Below are 18,503 nucleotides of genomic sequence, written 5' to 3'. Positions count from 1 at the left end.
TGAGCTATTTATCTTTGTCGTGCCTCGAAATGAGATCATCAAGCTGTGTGACTTAATTGACAGGCTAAACTCCACCCCTTCACACTTAATATCCTCAAACTGACACCATATAACTACTATAGATCCCGGTTCCAGTCCCACGAGAGAAGCTGATAGGCCTGGGTATCTTGGTGCCAGTCTTCATCCCCGGTTTCTAAAGGAGACTCTCCTTGTGTCCATCGGGTAGCACCCCAGAGTCCAGCACTCGGAGCTCACTAGGAGTGGGAGGTGGCGAACAGTGCCTGCCCACACTCTGAAAGCCATATGGAAATATTTTTGAGATCCACAGACACTTATCTTTTATAACTCTAGAAACTATTTTCTACCACCCTATTTCTTTTTTTAATAATCATTTTATTTGGGGCTCTTACAACTCTTGTTAAAATCCATACATCAATTATGTCCAACATATCTGTACATATAGTCCATCATTCTTTTGTAGACATTTACTTTCCATTGAGCCCTTGGGGTCAGCTCCTCTTTTTGTCCCTCCCTCCTCCCCGCCCCACATTCCTCATGGCCCCTTCATAGATTGGAAATTGTTATTTATTTTCAATTCTCACACCGGCCGCTGACACCCTTCCCCTCTGGTTTCTGTTGTTCTTCCCCCTGGATGGGGGTGTGTGGTTATGTGTCATTCATTGTGATCAGTGGCCCCTCCCTCCCCACCCATACCACCTTCCCCCTACCCTTTTGGTATCTCTAGTCCCATTCCTCTCCAGAGTTCCATGTGTTATGAGTTTTATCTCTTGCCTATACTTATGTACATATTCTCATCTAGTCTGGATTGAGAGGTGGCACTGAGGTTGTGATAGTGGGGGGGGGGAGGCCTCAGGGGATCAGAAGTATATTGTGTGACCCATTAGTGCTTTATTGAGCCCTGATTGACTCAACCTCTCCTTATGACCCATCTGTGAGGGGGGATGTTCCATTGTCCATAGATTGGCTTTGGGTCTCCATTCCACCTTATTTCGAACAGAATTTCCAAAACATTAATTTAATTTCACTGATTCAAGAGCATCATTTTTTGTTTTTTATGTTCAATGATTTGATAAGTGAGTAAGAGAAGTGGGTGGTGGAGGGATAGAGGGATTTTCTAGATTAAAATTACAAAACTTCCAAGCTCTTTCAACTTTGGTTTAATGCTTAAATTATATAATATTGAGCATCTTTGTAAATCACATAATATCCCTATGAGTAAAGAGCCCCAGTTTCTAAACTCATGTGCTCTTGAAATTGCCCTTTTATGGTTATAGCTAAAGTCAGAGTTAAACATTCCTTTATTTTTGCTTTTTTTCCCCCTAAGCATTAATGATATGCAATTTCTGTCATGGCATTTCTCTTGCCCTTAGCTAATATTTGCAATTCCTTGCTAATGTCTTGGTATGTGGATTCCTCCCCAGCTCTCCTTGGGACAAGCAAAATGACAAGAAAATCCAGAAGCTAACTACCTGTACACACAGGAAGGCCAAGAGGAACAGTAATTTAGAAAAACAATAGAAGGGAACATCCACAGCCAATCTCAGAGAAATAAAGTAGGGAAGTGTATCTAGATTTTATTAGGTCCCATTGTAGGCAAATATCTGTTCCAATGACAGGATTTTCACTTTTTAAGGGAACCCAGTTTATGGCTATTTCAAATCTTCACTGTCTAGTATGAGTCGGAGATGCCTCAAAGCAGTGAGTTGTGAGTTTTTAATGACTGCTTAACATCAAGTTTTCTTTCTGGAGGAGCATAAAGAATCATTAGCAACAACAGCATTGTTTTCCAGAAAAGACTCAAAATTACTCGTAGAAGCTTCATCCTTTGAAGACATTGCCAAAGATGTCCATTTTGTCATGCTTGAAGTGCCCCTTTTTTGGCCCCAGGCCACATCCAGGGCGCTCATATTAATGTGAGGCCCAAGAGAAGCCTGATTTCTTATCTTCTCTTCATAATCTAAAATCTCCTGTCTACCAGTAGGCCAGAGTTCTGTTGGTGTAGTGGATGTGCATTGAGCTGTGACTCACAAGGTCAGCTGTTTGAAACCACCAGCCACACTGCAGGAGAAAGTGTGGGCCTCTACTCCTGTGAGGAGTTACAATCCCAAACCTCACAGGTGCATTTCTGCTCTGTCCTACAGGGTCACTGTGAGTCTGCATCCACTCGATGACATTGAGTTTGTTTGTTTGTTTGTTTGTTTGTTTGTTTGTTTGTTTGTGACCAGTAAACCAATGGTCTTGGGCCACTGTCCTCTACCTTTTTCAAGAAAAAAGAGCACCTAAGATTTTAACAGAACATCCCAACTGATTGTTATAATAAACCTAAGTATATATTATGGACAAGTCAGACTCCACTTATGTGAAAAGATAAATCATTGTCAGCACTGATTGTTTGACAAGTTTATGAGGAGTTGCTTACATTTTATAACCTCCATCTGTTAACTTCCTTGTGTGAAATTTAGGAAATGTTTGCTATCCTTCCATTTCTGCAGTGGGTCATCTAGCTTCAACTTCGTCACACTGATCAGTTATTTACCTGCTGATCATTTAAAAATGCTTTAATTTGCCTTAATCTAAAGAGAGAGGCCATTAATTTGGCCTGTCCATTTTCAGGCTTTCTGAGCATTTATGAATGATGCTCTTATATTTTCAAATGCTTGTGCTTGTACTTATATCCTGATAAATCATAAGTTGTTTTGTACCCAATGGTTCTCTTTTATTGCCCTCTGCCTGCTTCCCTTTATGTTGCGCCTCACCCCCTTCTACCATACCTGATTCTGAAATCATGTTTCAGTATGTCAGCTGAGAGATAGACATAGAGATGAAAAAATACATGTTTGCTAAGCTCTAAAATTATGTGCTACCATGTTCAGGCTCATGCTTAAAAAAAATCGTTTTCCCTTCTTTTACTGTCTGGGATGGTAATGTGAAAATCCAAAGTATGTAGCCATGAGTTTTGCTTCACAATTACACCGGTCTTCAAAGCTGGCATGATGATAGTACAGAGCTGTGTTCCCCTGGTTTCGGGGATGCCAGCTAGCAATCTAAAACTCTTACTGTGTTGCAGCGCCGTGTAAAGTCTGACTGCGCTCTGGTACTTTGTATCTCAGCACCCACGCACATGTAACAGTTGACTGGAAATTGTGTCATTGTGTCTTTTCTTCTTCCCCTTCTGTGATATAAATTGTTTTCTTTAAAAATGCTGCTTTTCTGCTTCATGCAGCCCTGGGTTGCCTGCTGACTATTCACAACAGAAACCAATTCTGAGGGCTTCAGAACTGATGTAACTAAAGCACCTTGCAAGTATCAGGACACCACCAGCCAACGGAGTCGGCTCATTTCAGGATGATCTTAATCTTGTTCTGACCTTCAGGATGGGTGAGATGAGTGGGGAGAGGCTCAGTTTATGTTCCCAAGGCAAATGAATGGTTTCATTATATGACCTGACTGTATCAACTGCTCAGACACAGTGACAAAGAGGACATTGTTTCTGTGTGTAAAGATTTTTTTAGAAACAAAAACCTCTATTTCTGCCCCAAGAAGAGAACTATTGCCACCCAGGATGCTTACCAAAGACCCGGACTTCTTTCCAGCTTGCTCTCCCCGGCCCCAGTTGTTAATCTGGTGGGTGGGTGTGGCCATTTCTAAGCTATTTTCTTTTAAATTTCAAGAGGGGCCACGCAGGGCAGCGGTCGACAGGTTTCACAACTTACGAGTGACCTTCCTCATCCTGCATTCCTAAGTGACCCTCAGCTGTCCACATTGACTTTCAGGGACCACTCAGTTAGTCCAAGTTAGTGAAGTTGGACACTGGCTGATGGGGACAAGGTAGGTGCCCTCAGGAAGTTGGTCGTGGAGATAAATGGGCTCAATATTAAAATGTGTAATTAACCGAGAAAACGAATTAGCATTGTTTCTTTAAGATTTATTTCGTTGTCATCTTTAGTTGAATTTTCTTTATTCCTGATTTATAATTTTTAAGTGCTTGTGTAAGACAATTTGTATATTCGCCCTAAAGAGTATTTTCCCTGCAATGCCGAAGAATGTGGGTTCCTGGAACACAGCCCGACCTCTGGTCTTTGATAACAGTTGGGCCCACCTTGGGCCGTATGCTCTGCACTAGTGATTCTTCTCGTCTTGGCAGCAGACCGTGCCAAGGAGAATGAGTGACCAGGTAATCAGACGACATTGCTAAGCAAACTCATTAATCTCTGAACCAGGTCAAGCACCAGGCTTCCTATCTTCTTTCAGGTGATTGCTCAAGGTAAGTAGTATTGATTTTAGGCAATTCCATTATTTGGTAATTGCTTAGCGTCCTAACCATTTTTTTTAATGTAGGTCAGATTAAGAAGGCAAGGGGCTAAAGGTTGCGGCTCTGAAATGTTCTATAATCATCTGCTCTGTTTTCCTCTTTGCTTGACCAAGGAATGATGGCAGCAGACTTCTGTCTCAAAACGTGGAGATTAAGGAATCCCAATGGCAGCAATCTCATGAGTTTCCAATGATTTATTGCCTCAGGCAAGGAAAAAGCCAGAAGTGTAAGTCCTAGTCAGTCCTCCTGTAAGGAGGAGTTCCTTTTATTGAGGAATATAGAAATATGAGTCTGAAAAAGTAGGCTCTAATGAGGAAAGAATACATATTAAATTATGAACATTAAGCAATTTAAATGGGTTATCTTATGTAATCATCTTAACTATTGTATGTGATCATTTTAATATACCTGTTTAAAAAAAGAGGGCTATCTGACTCCAGTGATGCTTCATTAGGTATTGGGGGAGGGGGAGTTGAGTAGCAAAAAAGAGGAAGACCTTGGACATGATGGACACAGTGTCTGCCTTGTTGGACTCCAACATAGGCATGATTCTGAAGATGGCGCAGGACCTGGCAGTGTTTCCTCCTGATGGATGGAGGGTCACCCTGAGTTGGAACAGCCTCAATAGCACCTAACAGTAACCACACTGACTAGGCTATACCTAGGATAATGTGCACTATGTTTCAGGGTCACTACTGTCTACACCACCTCCGGCCAAGGCATCATTGTGTGCCATGGGAAAAGCAGATTCCTAATACCAATGGAAAATTAACTGCCTACTTTTACTAAAACACTTGGCAGATCTTTGTCTGTCAAAATGTCCACCCTGAATGCTTGCGAACTTTTTAGATCAAATTTAGATCAAATTCTGTTAAGAATTTGCCTAGTATTCCAGGAGAAATGTATTCATTCACCTATCTGGCCACTGGCTTGGAAAAGTTTAGGAGCTTGGTGATATCTTCTTGCCATCCAGGAGCTATCCCAACATATGCCAACATACGTGCACATGCGACTCACTCACTATACACATGGTACACACACATGGGAAATAAAAAAGATATAGCTAGGAAATCATAGGAACTTGTTAAAAATATCAAAATGTGAAACTATTGTTTCTTGACCTATCCTCCATATAGGTCTGTGCATTGCTAAAGACAGTGTTTCCCTCTCTCTAACTCTTCCCCCAAAGAATTCTGAACTCTTCGATTTGCATCTCAGTAAAGCAGCAGATTGGGCTACCTTGTTCTTTTTGCATGTTCTTTGAAGTTTTGTAACAAAAAGCAGTCTTAAAGGGTAGGAGTAGGATTGTGGAGAGGATGTGATAAAGTTCCCAGGGAAATTCTCATAGGATGGCCCTTGCTATGCTTGAAGAATGAACAGGTGCATTGTGATGGAAGCAGACATTTCCTGGCCTTTTTCTCAATGCAGTTTGCAATTTTCTTAAGACGTCTTCATAATAAACTCCCATGGCTGTCCTGTGTCCTGTAAGAAAACCTACCAAGATTATGTTTTGTGCAATCTCACAAAATGGCCGCTGTAAAGTTTTTTGCTGACCAGTCCCCATGAACTGGCACCGCGGATCCCCTCGGAAGCAGTTTGATTGGACCTTTCCTTTGGATGTCACCCCAATGAGACGAAGCCATGTGTATTATCACGGGGAGAATTTGTGGACAGCCATCCACTGATGACAGAGGCACCATTAAATAGACTGTATTGGTTTACGTGTATGAACTAGAACCCTACCACCAATACATATTTTAGTTACACGTGTACTTGACTGGCTTTGCTTCCCTGGAAAACCCAACCTGGACAAGCCACTCCACAGATTTCTGGAACACTTTCTCTGGCATATTTCCTTCTTTTTGTGCACTAGCCCTGCAAACTCTAGCTCCTTGGCCTTCTCTAGATCCTAAAGATCTGTCTTCCTGACTCAGTAAGATTGCCGGGTTCTCTAGGGTGCTCCCTCGCAGCAGCACAGTCTAGAAATTGCCACCAGACAGAAGGCCTCATTTGTTTTCCATCTTTCAGGGGTCACAGTCTTGGACTACCTATTATTCATGTCTGAAAACACTCATTTATTTTGTCTAGTTTCCTGATTGTTTACAGTAGGAGGGGAATTCTCTATCGTGTTGCTTTCTCATGACCAGAAGCTAAATTCCCACTTGACTGTTTGCAAATGCAATGAACTTCATTTTTAAACTGGAAATGGTAAGACGACCTCTAAAGATTATTTCAAACGTTAGAATATATATATATATATATATATATATATCCTCTGAGTAATGCACGTGATGTTTGGATTTAATATATCACTTTCACAGTTTCCTTATTTGTATACTGAGTATGGTAACAGTGTTTACTTCATAGTTGAGAAGATGAAATGAATTAATGTTTGTAATTTGCTTGGAACAAAACCTAACACATGGAAGAGCTACAAGTGTCATTTTTAAAATGTAAGGAACATAGATGTGGTATACACTACCGTAAAGAAGAAGATCTTGTCATTATTAAATCGCGACATGCCTAGAGTTCAGAAAACATGCTAGCTATTCCTTTGCTTCTCTATGGAGATACTTTTCTGTCTATAGAGTTTATCTTCAGTGGTTGATTAGCGTCCCATCTCTGTGTCTTCCTCTTTATTTGTCCTCAGGCTTAACACGCTTATCTTCCGTGTCCCAGTTTCTGGTTCATGCCTAGCCACATGATAACATGTCCTGGACTCCTCGGATACTCAAGAGCTCCTCACAAGTGCCACTGAGCTGGTTCGGACACATTAGCAACCCTATGAGACCAAATGTTAGTGCCCCGTGTGGGTTTCCAAAGCAGTAAAGTTTTATAGGAGAGGCTGGTGGTTTTGAACTGATGGCTTTATGATTAGCAGCTCACTTCATAACCCGTTCTGACACCAGGGCTCCGTAAAAAAAGTCTTTTTTCTTCCTTCTAATTTGGCAGATTGGGGTTCTAGAAGATGAACATTTCTCTCAATATCCAGGCTATTTCTTGTAACATAATTTTCTTATTTTATTTTGCTAGCAAAGTCTCTATTACTTTACCATATTTTATCAATTATAGTCAACTCTCAGAGTTGGGAGGAAAACGGAGGAGGTGATAAAGATCAAATATATAAAACTCTTGAGAAAAACCCACTGCCTAGTCTATATTCATTAAGTGGTGGCTATTATTTGATGTCACTATTTGAGTATATATGCAAGTGGAACTTATCTAGCAAAGTATGCACATTAATAATAAGATTGCAAAAATAGGAAGTCAACTTTATTATTAGAAGGTTTAGGAGGACCACATTTCCCCTAAATTTGATAATTTAAATATAATTAAAGCTAATAAGTTACAGATGCAGTCTGCAAGTTACAGTCTAATATTTCTCTTTTTTTCATTTAAGGTGTTTATTTGTCAGTCTAATATTTCTATTGCTCTATTTATATTCTAGAACCTCTGTCTCTTTGTTTTTCTATTAAATTCCACCTAGGAAAGACTGTGGACCTTCTCTGCTCCTACTCAAAACCAGGCAAATTGGTTCCATGATTAACTTAAGGTCACCAAGCTCACTAGTTCCTATAAATTCCTCTCCTATCCTATCCATCAATGCTCCCATACATTCCTTGCTCCCAAACCAAACTCACTGCCCTCAAGTGGATTCTGACTCAGCCACCCTGTAGGGCAGAATAGAACTGTCCTGTGCAGTTGCTGAAGATGTGATTCTTTACAGGAGCAAACAGACTCATCTTCCCACCTCAGAGCAAATAGCAGGCTCAAACTTGAGGGTGACCTTGAGGGCCGCAGCTCAGTGAGTAGCCGGCTGTGACACCTGGCTTCTACATTCTTTGCTAGCACAGCCCTGAATCACAGCCTCTTCACATCAAGAAGATATTTCTTTCCTGTTTGCATAAGTTCTTTTTCTCCGCCTGTATTTATGGACTACCCACTATAGTCTAGGAATATAGAATACATATGGATACAATGTGAGAAAACACAAAGTTCTCCGAGATTACAGAGAGAAATTAATCAAATACGCCCAAATTGTGTGAGCATGGGCTTTTGGATTTTGTTTTGTCTTTGTTGGCATTTTTTCACATCCTTGACCTAATTACACTGAAAGGAGGAAGGGGGAACAGGCTAGATATGAAGAAGGATACGCTGCCCCAGGAAGCCTGGCATGACAAACAGTTATCAAATTATGCACACATGCACACCAACGCGTGCTCTTTTCTTTGGAGGTAATCACACATTTCAAGTATAAGAGAGAGAACTTCTCCGCCGAAACTTCCTGTCCTGGTCGCCAGCAGGTGCGCTCTCTAGCGTGACCAGGAGATGGGTGTCAGATGCGGGGGCGTCGTTTTGAGTCCGAGCAGCGTTGTGCGCAGCAGAAGGCAGCCCCGCGCAGTCCTGCGCCAACCTCACAACCACTGACCTCATGGAGTGGCCACTTCAGTCATCCATCTCACTGCGGGTCTTCCTAGTTTGAACTGACCCTCTCCTTGACTGCATCCTGCCCCTCTCCAGGCCCTTCCTGGTGATACATCCAAAGCACATGCATCTGGCCCTCCTTGCCTCTAAGGTTGATTCTGGCTGAATTTCTTCCAAGATAGATTTTCTTGTTATTCTGATGACCCATAGTATATTCAATATTCTTTACCAATACCATAATTCAAATGCATCGATTCATCTGCAATTGCCCATCTTTTACAGTCATATGAGGAAGTTAAAAAGATCCTGGTTTGAGTCAGGCACACTGTCGTCCTCAGACATCTTTGCTTTTTAATTCTTTAAAGAGATCGTTTTCAGGAAATAGAGGAAAGAACTAGGAGGCAAATGGGCATTTATAGAGGTCTAAATACAGGCATGTACATATGTAAATATATTTATATATAATGATAGGGAAATAGATCTATATACATATATTTCTATGTTAGGTATTAAGGTAGAGATGGATATTGGGCTTCTACTTCAGTACTTCCTCAATGCAAGAACATTTTGTTCCAATAACCTGGCATTCCATGATACTCAGCTTCCCGACATGATTGCTGAAGACAAAATGGGTGCATTGCAAATGTGGTGAAGGAAGCTGATGGTTGCCGGCTCTCAAAAAATATAGCATACGGGGTCTTAAAGGGTTAAAGATAAACAAGTGGCCATCTAGCTGAGAAGCAACAAAGCCCACATGGAAGAAGCACACCAGCCTGTGTGATCATGAGGTGTCGATGGAATCAGGTATTAGGCATCAAAGACCCACAAAAAAAATCATATCAATGTGAATGAGAGGGGGTGCTGAGTGGAGACCCAAAGCCCATCTGTAGACATTTGGACATCCCCTCACAGAAGGCTCACAAGGCAAAGACGAGTGCAGTATTGCAGGGTGCAGTACAGCACCCATGAAACATACACACTTCCTCTAGTTCTTGAATGCTTCCTCTGCCCCACTATCATGACCCCAGTCTACCTTACAAATCTGGCTAGACCAGCGAACGTTCATGGGTACAGATCAGAGGTACAGGGAATCCAGGACAAAGAAACCCCTCAGGACCAGTAATGACAGTAGCCATACCAGGAGGGGGAGGGGAAGGTGGACGGAGAGAGGGGGAACTGATCACAATGATCTACACATAACCCCCTCCAAGCGGGACAGAAAACAGAAAAGTGGGTGAAGGGAAACATCGGCCAGTGTAAGACATGAAAAAAAAATTTATAAATTATCAAGGGTTTAGGAGGGAAGGAGGGGAAAATGAGCCTATAGATACCAAGGGCTCAAGGGGAAAGCAAATTTTTTGAAAATGATGATGGCAACAAATGTGCTTGACACAGTGGATGGATGTATGGATCATGATAAGAGTTTTACGAGCCCCCAATGAAATGATTTTTAAAAATGTTTTGAAATGATGATTGCAACAAATGTACAAATGTCCTTGACATCAATGGCTCTCAACCTTCCTACAGCTGCGACCCTTTAATACAGTTCATCATGTTGTGTTGACCCCCCCCAACCATAAAATTATTTTTGTTGCTACTTCATCACTGTCATCTTGCTACTGTTATGAATCGGGAGACCCCTGTGAAAGGGTCATTCGACCCCCCAAAAGGGTTCTGACCCACAGGTTGAGAACTGCTGTCTGGACAACCCTGCTGGAATTTGAAATACTGGTGACAGGCCTTCTATATCACAGCAACACACTACTCAGTGTGATAGACTGACAGATGGACATAAACGCAATACAGTTATCATAATAAAAAAATTAGCATGGCTACATTCACACCATCTACTACTCCCATTTTCTTGCTTATGTTTGTCCAGGTAGCAATCAGCTTTTACGCTGTAATGTGTCCATGTAAAAGGAGGACATGTTTTGTAGGGCACTGTTGAAACCATCCACAGCATAGCCTCTTCACCCCTCGCAAACTATGGCTATCCACACCGGCTTATTCTCCTTTCAACCTGCAGGTTCTCACCCCATCAGGCTATCTCTCTCCATGGACACCCCCGCTCCCTGTTTGGACTCTGGCATCCCACGCTCAACTCCAGGGGACCCTGCCCTTTACATCGCTCGCCACCCCATCTGCTCATTTTAGGACCAAGTTTTTCAGGAAAGGTGAAGGAAGGCAAGGTTAGATGCTACTATTTGAGATCACTTTGGTTAAATATTTGCAGATTTATGCTCAGAACATAGGGTTGAGTTGTATGGAGATGATAGTGTGTGTCTGAAATAACCTGAACTAATGGCAGCAGGAAGTACTGACTCTGGGGGATCTGGCCCAAGATGCAGCAATGGGAGAGAAGTCCGGCTATATTCGTCCACAAGCACACACACACACACACACACACACACAAGAAAAGGAGATAGCAGTGATGGCCCAGAAACAACAGATGCTGATCAGAGGAGCTGCAGGAAAAAAACCAAAAAGGTAAATACTCAACAATACTAACCAGCAAGTGTCTTCACGTAAATCATGTAGAATGGTGATCCTCCTCATTCTGGAAACCACCTTCCTCAGATTCCTAGATGCTGTGAACCTGTGGTTTATGGTCTACCCAGGGCAAGCTGATGCCAGGCCCCAACTAACCAATGCTTTGCTGCCATCCATTGGTTGAATTTAAAATGCCTGGCTTATCAACTGAAAACACTTTGATATGTATAGTTTAAACACAGAGTAGGCATCTGGGTTTGGGTTGCAGGATGATAATTTTTTGATTGTTATAATGGTAAATAAATGAATGATGGAAAATGATCATCTACAAGTATTTATTCATGCACTAAATTTAAGCCCCTGGCAAAGCCCTTTCTTGCTAATGCTAGACTGTCACCGCTACTCATATCTTGAGCTTTCTTTTTCAGACTTTATCATACTCTGATGCTTAAGACAGCATCGGATTTTCTTTTCTTGTGTTTTCTGATTTTCATCTTGATAGCAATGTTCTATTGTTTCCCTCTAAAGTCACAGAGACATGAAGTGCGTGTTCCTTAATACTTTCCTTCAGTTTGGACAAGGAGAACCATGCTTTCAACCTTGCCCTCTTAAAGGCTTTGAATATTGTGCAGGCCCACTCCCCCTCCCCCCACACACAATTAAGTATGTATGTAAACATGTACATAAATAAATACATATGCAGTCACCCATGTCTCTTTGGAGGATCCCTGGTGGCACAGTGGGTGAGGTCATCGGCAGCTGGAGAACACCCAAAAAGTTGTTGGCGTCAGTGAGCCTCATACCAGCCCTGTGTGCACCAGAGTAGAACTGTGCTCCGCAGAGTTCTCTTCAGAAAAATTTCAAATTTATTTGTTGTTTTTGATGTTGAAAAGACACACACCAAAACATACACGGGTGGGGGGGGGGAGGGGAGACTCCGGATGGGCAGGATATGACAAATTAGCAATCTGTGGATTGTCGGGGGCTCATGAGGGAGGGGGCAGCGGGGAGGGAGGGGGAAAAGAAAAGGGGAGGACCTGATGCGGGGGGCTTAAGTGGAGAGCAAATGCTTTGAAAATGATTAGGGCAAAGAATGTACGGATGTGCTTTATACAATTGATGTATGTGTGTGGATTGTGATGGGAGTTGTATGAGCCCCTAGTAGAATGTTAAAAAAAAAAAAACATACACCAATTCGGCAGTTTCTGCATGTGCAATTCAGTGACATTGATTACATATGTCAAGTTGAGCTTCGATTACCACCCTTCTTTTAAAAGTTATTTCTCTCCCAATTAACATAAGCTCACTTCTCCTGAGCTTCCTATCTAACCTGCCAAGCTTCTGTTGCCAATTTCACCTTAGAGAGAGAGAGAGAGAGCTAGAAAGTTAATCCACTAAAAAGAGCAAAATGCTAAAGGTAGACATTTTTAATAGGTAAATAAAATTATTGCTTAGTTTAACATGACTTCAGGGAATATTTTTGGTTCAAAATTTAAAGTTGAGCTAAGGACAATAATTTTAAGAGTATATTCAGCCTCCATGACTCAAAAAAATCTGAATTCTATGAGAATTTGAAACTCTGTTCTACATTTCCTCCCTTTTGATTAGGATTCTTCTATAGAATCTTTGATCAAAATATCCGGTAATGGTAGCCAAGCACCATCCCTTCTGGTCCTAAGGCAAAGGAGGCATTGTTTATGCAGGCACATTTTCCCTTTCTTCTTCCATTCCCAACTCTCCTTTGTGGCTCCAGGCATAGAACATCCAATATTTAATGCCGCTACTGACTGTTTGCAAGCTTTTAGAACCACAGGCCCTGCGTCATACTACTGTATGAAGCTAGGTTTCTAAAGAAATATATTATTGTAAAAGCAGGCAAGTTCCACGCCTGTGAGTCAGAGATTAGGCTGGAGTCATCTCTTGACTTGGACTGAAGAACCGAAGATCAGGAGGAAATGCATCCAAGGCAGGCAGTCAAGTTTGTAGCTTCAGATGTGAATTAATCCAAGACCCAGAAGGTAAAAAAGCAGGCAAGCTTTTCCACGGCATCTGCTTATGTTGGAAGCAGGCCACACCCGTGCGATCTCAGCAAACCACTGAGAATCCTGGCCCAGCCAAGTTGACACAAACCTTACCTGTCACTGCTATGAAATAGGAGGTAGATCAGGAGCACTAAACACTTTATTAGGCCAGTTCATGTAGATGTTCCATGAAACCATGACCTCAAATCTCTAAACCAAAGAACCCAAACCTATGAGGTTTGGGGTTGTACATGCGCAGCCTCAGTAACTATGCTTTTTCTATTGGGGACCTGGGAGGTCTTAACAGTAAGTCTATCCATCGCACAACTTTTGCCAGTTCGATTGGTTACAGGTGAAGAACTATGGACAGCATTCAGATGAATCATCTGTGCAACCCTTACAGTGTGACTGTTCATCACGGCACACTGAAACTCAATACTATGGTGTTACAATGGCCATTGGTGTACAAGTCTCCAAGTCTCCGTTTGAGTGTCTGCAGTTAAGTCTTTGGGTTATATAGCCAGGAGTGGAGTGGCTGGATCATAGGGTAGCTCTAGTCTGCATTTTATGAGGACCCAGCACACTGTTTTCCACCATGGTTGCACCACTTTGCATTACCACCAGCTGTGATTAAGGGTTCCAATTTCCCCACAGCCTTTGCAAACCTGTGTTATTTTCTGGAGGGTTTTTTTGGGGCGGGGTATGTTTTATTTCAGGCACCTTTGTGGAGATTAAATGGTATATCGTTGTGGTTCTGAATTGGAGCTCTCTAATGACTAATAAAATTGAACATGTGTTTGGTGGATATTTGAAAATCCTCTTTGGTTAAATGTAACTCAAATTCTTTGCCAAATTTATGATTAGGTAGTTTGTCTTTTTATTGTTAAATTATTGAGATTTTGTAGATATTTTGTTTATTAAATTCTTACCAGCTGATGATATTCTTCCAATCCGTAGCTTTTTGGTTACGTTTTTAATGAAAAAAAAAAGTTTAATTTTGATGAGGTCATATTTATTTATCTTGTCTTTGGCTGTTTGTGCTTGTGTTATTATATTAGATAATAAAAGCTAGCCCAGTAACTTGGGGGTTCTGATGCCTGATTCTGAATTAAACCTCTAGGCTTTTCTCCTAAGGCCTCTCTACTTTGGATTAACAGCTGGGCAGATTAGCCACTTGAGGGACTCTGTGTCCTTAAAAGGCCCTTAAAATGTTGGAAGGTTGTAAGACAGGTAAATCAATAGCCAGCTCTAAGACAGAACTAGAAAATGCCTTAAAGGAGATATAAAGTACTGCAGGGGTCCAGAAGAGGAGAGATTATATAACTCCCTGGAAAGGCTCCAGGCCGTAAAGGGCAAGCAGTCCTTGCACTGACAGGTACGGGGGCTACAGGGCGAGATGGGTGCTGTGTTAAATAAGACTGCATCGATAAGCCCACGGAGAGGCTAGCATGAGTTGTGCTCAGGGATGATGGCATGTTACTTTTCCATGTGTTTGTGTTGCCCTCGACTACAGGTAGAGTAATCAATATTTTCAATTCAAGAGATATTATTGATGTAAATATATTCACATTGTCTTATTATCACCGTTATTGGTATCATGTGGAATATAAGCAAGCTCTAATCCCAAGGGGGCTTACAGGAAAGCGTTTCAAGAAATATATGGAAAAAATAGAATTAGATAGCCTAAAATTATTACATAGCAATTCATTATGAAGCTATACCAACATTTCTCTAACCCTTTTCCTAATGTTGCATTGATAGGTTATTTCTAATAGTCTGCTATTATAATGCTGTCGTAACAAACTTCCTTTATTAATATTTTTCCATATTTTAGATCTTTCCCTTGGCTAAAACCTTATAAATTTAACTGCTTTGATAGGATATAAAACATTTAAACATTGCTAATACATATTTAAATGAATAATTTGCATTTCTACTCACGCAAACAAACTCACCGCCTTGGAGTCCATTCTGACTCATAGGGACCCTCCCTAGAGGGCCCTTGTGGCTTTCTGAGATGGTAACTGTACAGGTGCAGAAAGCCTCTCATCTTTCTCCTGAAGACCAGCTGGTGGTTTCAAACTTCTGACCTTGTGGTTAACAGCCCAGTTTGGTAGTCTACATGGATTTGAATTCTTGTGCATGAGTGTCTTATGGGTACTGCTAAATCTTTTGTTAGTATAAATCCATGAAAGACTACTGTTTTTAAGACCAGCTTAATCTTGATAAAAGCAACTTTAATAAGCTTCACTAAATATTTACAAAGCACATTGTATTGAGTGAAGCACTGTGTGTAACAAGCAGTGAGGGCAATAGAAAATGGTATTGGATGACTAGCCCATAATTGCCTCAAGGAAAGTATATGGCATTCGGTTACTTCCTCAGTCAACACAATAGGGAAGGAAGAAGGGGGGTTGGGGAGGATCTGTAAACATGAAAAGAGAGCAAGAAAAACCTCAAGGGTAATGTTAGAGAAATGACAACCTCAGAAAACAAAAACAATTAAAGAGGACACCTTCCAGGATAAGGCGACACATGAAAAGCAACTAGTGACTAGAGTTGGAGCTTTATGAAGTCCTAAGTCTGCCCGGAGACAAGGTGCATATTTGACCTTCACCATGATGGGCAAGCACTTCCTTGAGTTTGTGTTTCTGCTGCTGGCTTCCTCCGCGATCGTCTCCCGAGAACTGAAACCAGTGCACTTCCAGCAAAGAAGAGTGAACAGAGAGAGTTTAAAGCTCTTGGGCACGTTGCCGAGGTCTTTGATTCGGCAGTGTCTGCCACACAGGGAAAACTTCCTGCTCCCTTGGAAGGCTGTAAACCCTCCACGAAGCAGCAGAGAACATTCAGCGGCTGTTCTCCATGAGATGCTCCAGCAGATCTTCAACCTCTTCCGGGCAGATCGTTCTCGGGGTAGTTGGGATGAAAGCCTTGTGGAGAAATTCCTTGTTGAGCTTCATCAACAGCTGGAGCGTGTAGAGACGGTCATGGGGCTGGAAGCAGACCAGAAGAGTCACACCTTGGGTACTGAGAACATTCGATTGCAGGTTAAGATGTACTTTAGAAGGATCCATAACTACCTGGAAAACCAGAAATACAGCAGCTGCGCATGGCTCCTTGTCCGAGTTGAAATCAACCGGTGCCTGTTCTTTGTTTTCAGACTCACAGAGAAGCTGAGCAACTAAGGAATGGGCCCTTGAACCCCGTAATGCATGATTGAACTGCAGGTCTTCAGAGCCCAGGGTAGATGAAGTCTGAGAGGTCTTCTCCAGACAATATCGCTGTCGTTGCTTTGGCAGAGGGAGGTAGGATTGCTTCGGCTATGTGTTCATTTATTTATTGGTTTTGAGATGAAATATACCATCCACAATTGCTTTTATTTTGTAAGGTCAGTTGATGTTTTCTATCTGCTTTAAACTGCTAATGGACTGAAGTAGACTTATTAATATTTTGTAAGTGGTTCTTCAAGTGGATATATTATCCTAAAAGTCAGCGAGGGAGATCTAATGAAATATGACTCCAAAATAGCAAAACTTTGCTTAGCACAGAACCTCCTTTCTATTGCTTTCCTTCTTCGTAAACAATTGGAAGAAGCAATGACAAAAACAAGTCATGATTTGCATCCCAGGGTTTTAAAGGACACATTGGATATTTACGTCACAGGTGACACAGTGAAAGTCTGACCAACGGTATGAACAGACTGCTTCCAGGGGAAACCAAGCATGAACTGAAATTCAGCTTCCTCAGAACAATGGAAATATGCATTCAAACCAAGTGCGATGTCCTTTACAACCATCATACTGGTGAAAGTCCATATTTTGATAAGCAATTTAAAAAATGATTCTGGATGCTTTGGAGGAGGGACACTCTTTTTCTATTAATCATTTTATTGGGGGCTCTTACATATCACAGAACAACCCATAATTCAATTGTGCCATGCATACTTGTACTCCATATGTTGCCATCATAATTTCCAAGACATTTTCTTTCCACTTGAGCTGTTGGCATCAGCTCCTCCTTTTTCCCCTCCTTCCCCCTCCCTCCTCAATCCCTGATCAATTATATGTTATTGTTGTTATTTCATATTTTACACTGTCTTTTATCTCCCGTCACCCACCTTTCAATTATTCGTCTCCCTGGGGAGGGGGGAATCTATATCTCCAACGTTGTGATCAATTTCCCCTTTCTCCCCCTCCCAACTCCCTGCCCCTACCCTCGTGGTATCAATACTCCCCTTATTGTTTGTTTCTGAGGAGTTTTCCTGTCCTGGAATCCTTGTGTTGAGCGCTCTTATCTGTACCAATGTACAGACTCCAGTCTATCAGTATTTATAAGGCAGAACTGAGATCATGATAATGGTAGGGAGGAAACATTTAAGAACCAGAGGGATGCTGTGTATTTAGTCGGTGCTATACTGCACCCTGGCTGATTCTTGGGAGGGATACTCTTATAACTTTCCTGAGCACTGGAAATTGGCACCATCCTGGGGAGGCAGCTTGTGCGCGTGCAATGACAGAACGACAGATGCAGCTAGTCTTGGGTTCTTCCACTCTAGGTCTAGACGTGTGTCCTGATCGAATATTTGTACAAGTGTGTATTGTGCTATTTATAGCGATGTTGTTCGCATTTTCAAAAGACAAGCAGCCACCTCAGTTCTTCTCATTAGAGGACCCAAAGGAAAGCGGGCAAAAAGAATGACCTGGCTCTCCTTTGCTGAGTAAAAAGGTACCAACAGTAGGTGTGGAGTGAGACATATCCGGGTTGAAGATGCAAAATGTTACATTTTCTTGTGAATTCATACACTATCTATAAGAATTCATAGGTAAGAAATAAATGTTGATGGTTGTGCAAGGAATTCGAGGGGAGGGGATGCAAGGAGATCAGCATGGAGGACCCAGTCAGAGTTTTTTCAGCATATGTTTCTATCTTGATTTTGAGCCGTGCGAATGTTCCGAATTAGAATAATGAATTTCCAATCATTTAACAAGAGCGATGCCAGGGAGGAGGGGTGGGGTTGGGGGGAGAGGAGGACCAGGGCCGAGCTAGCCTGCGCTTACGTGGGATGGCCGGAGGGTGCTGATCGGAGGGGAGAGTGCCCTGGTCCTGTAGGAAGGAGCGTTCAGGTTTCTAGAAGCTGCTGGCAATTGGGGCTCTCAGACATCACCATGGGCCACCTGGGAGCCAGAGAAACTGAATCAGCCAAGGCTTGGTGGTTTTCCTAAATCTACCTT

General features: G+C 42.0%; 1 protein-coding gene across 1 annotated transcript; it reads left to right on the top strand.

Moving 5' to 3' along the window:
• Positions 1–15,875: 15,875 nt before the first annotated feature.
• Positions 15,876–16,697, top strand: IFNE (interferon epsilon). Its single transcript, XM_075559995.1, has one exon. The coding sequence runs from the start codon at positions 15,891–15,893 to the stop codon at positions 16,455–16,457; it is 567 nt and encodes a 188-aa protein (XP_075416110.1). The 5' UTR covers positions 15,876–15,890; the 3' UTR covers positions 16,458–16,697.
• Positions 16,698–18,503: the final 1,806 nt, after the last annotated feature.

Source organism: Tenrec ecaudatus, chromosome 10, assembly GCF_050624435.1.
Source record: "Tenrec ecaudatus isolate mTenEca1 chromosome 10, mTenEca1.hap1, whole genome shotgun sequence".
Lineage (NCBI taxonomy): Eukaryota > Metazoa > Chordata > Mammalia > Afrosoricida > Tenrecidae > Tenrec > Tenrec ecaudatus.
This window is presented reverse-complemented; position numbering and strand designations above follow the sequence as displayed.

What these genes read in the sequence shown, in the direction of transcription:
- IFNE (XM_075559995.1), top strand. Translation starts at nt 15,891, where the DNA reads ATGATGGGCAAGCACTTCCTTGAGTTTGTGTTTCTGCTGCTGGCTTCC.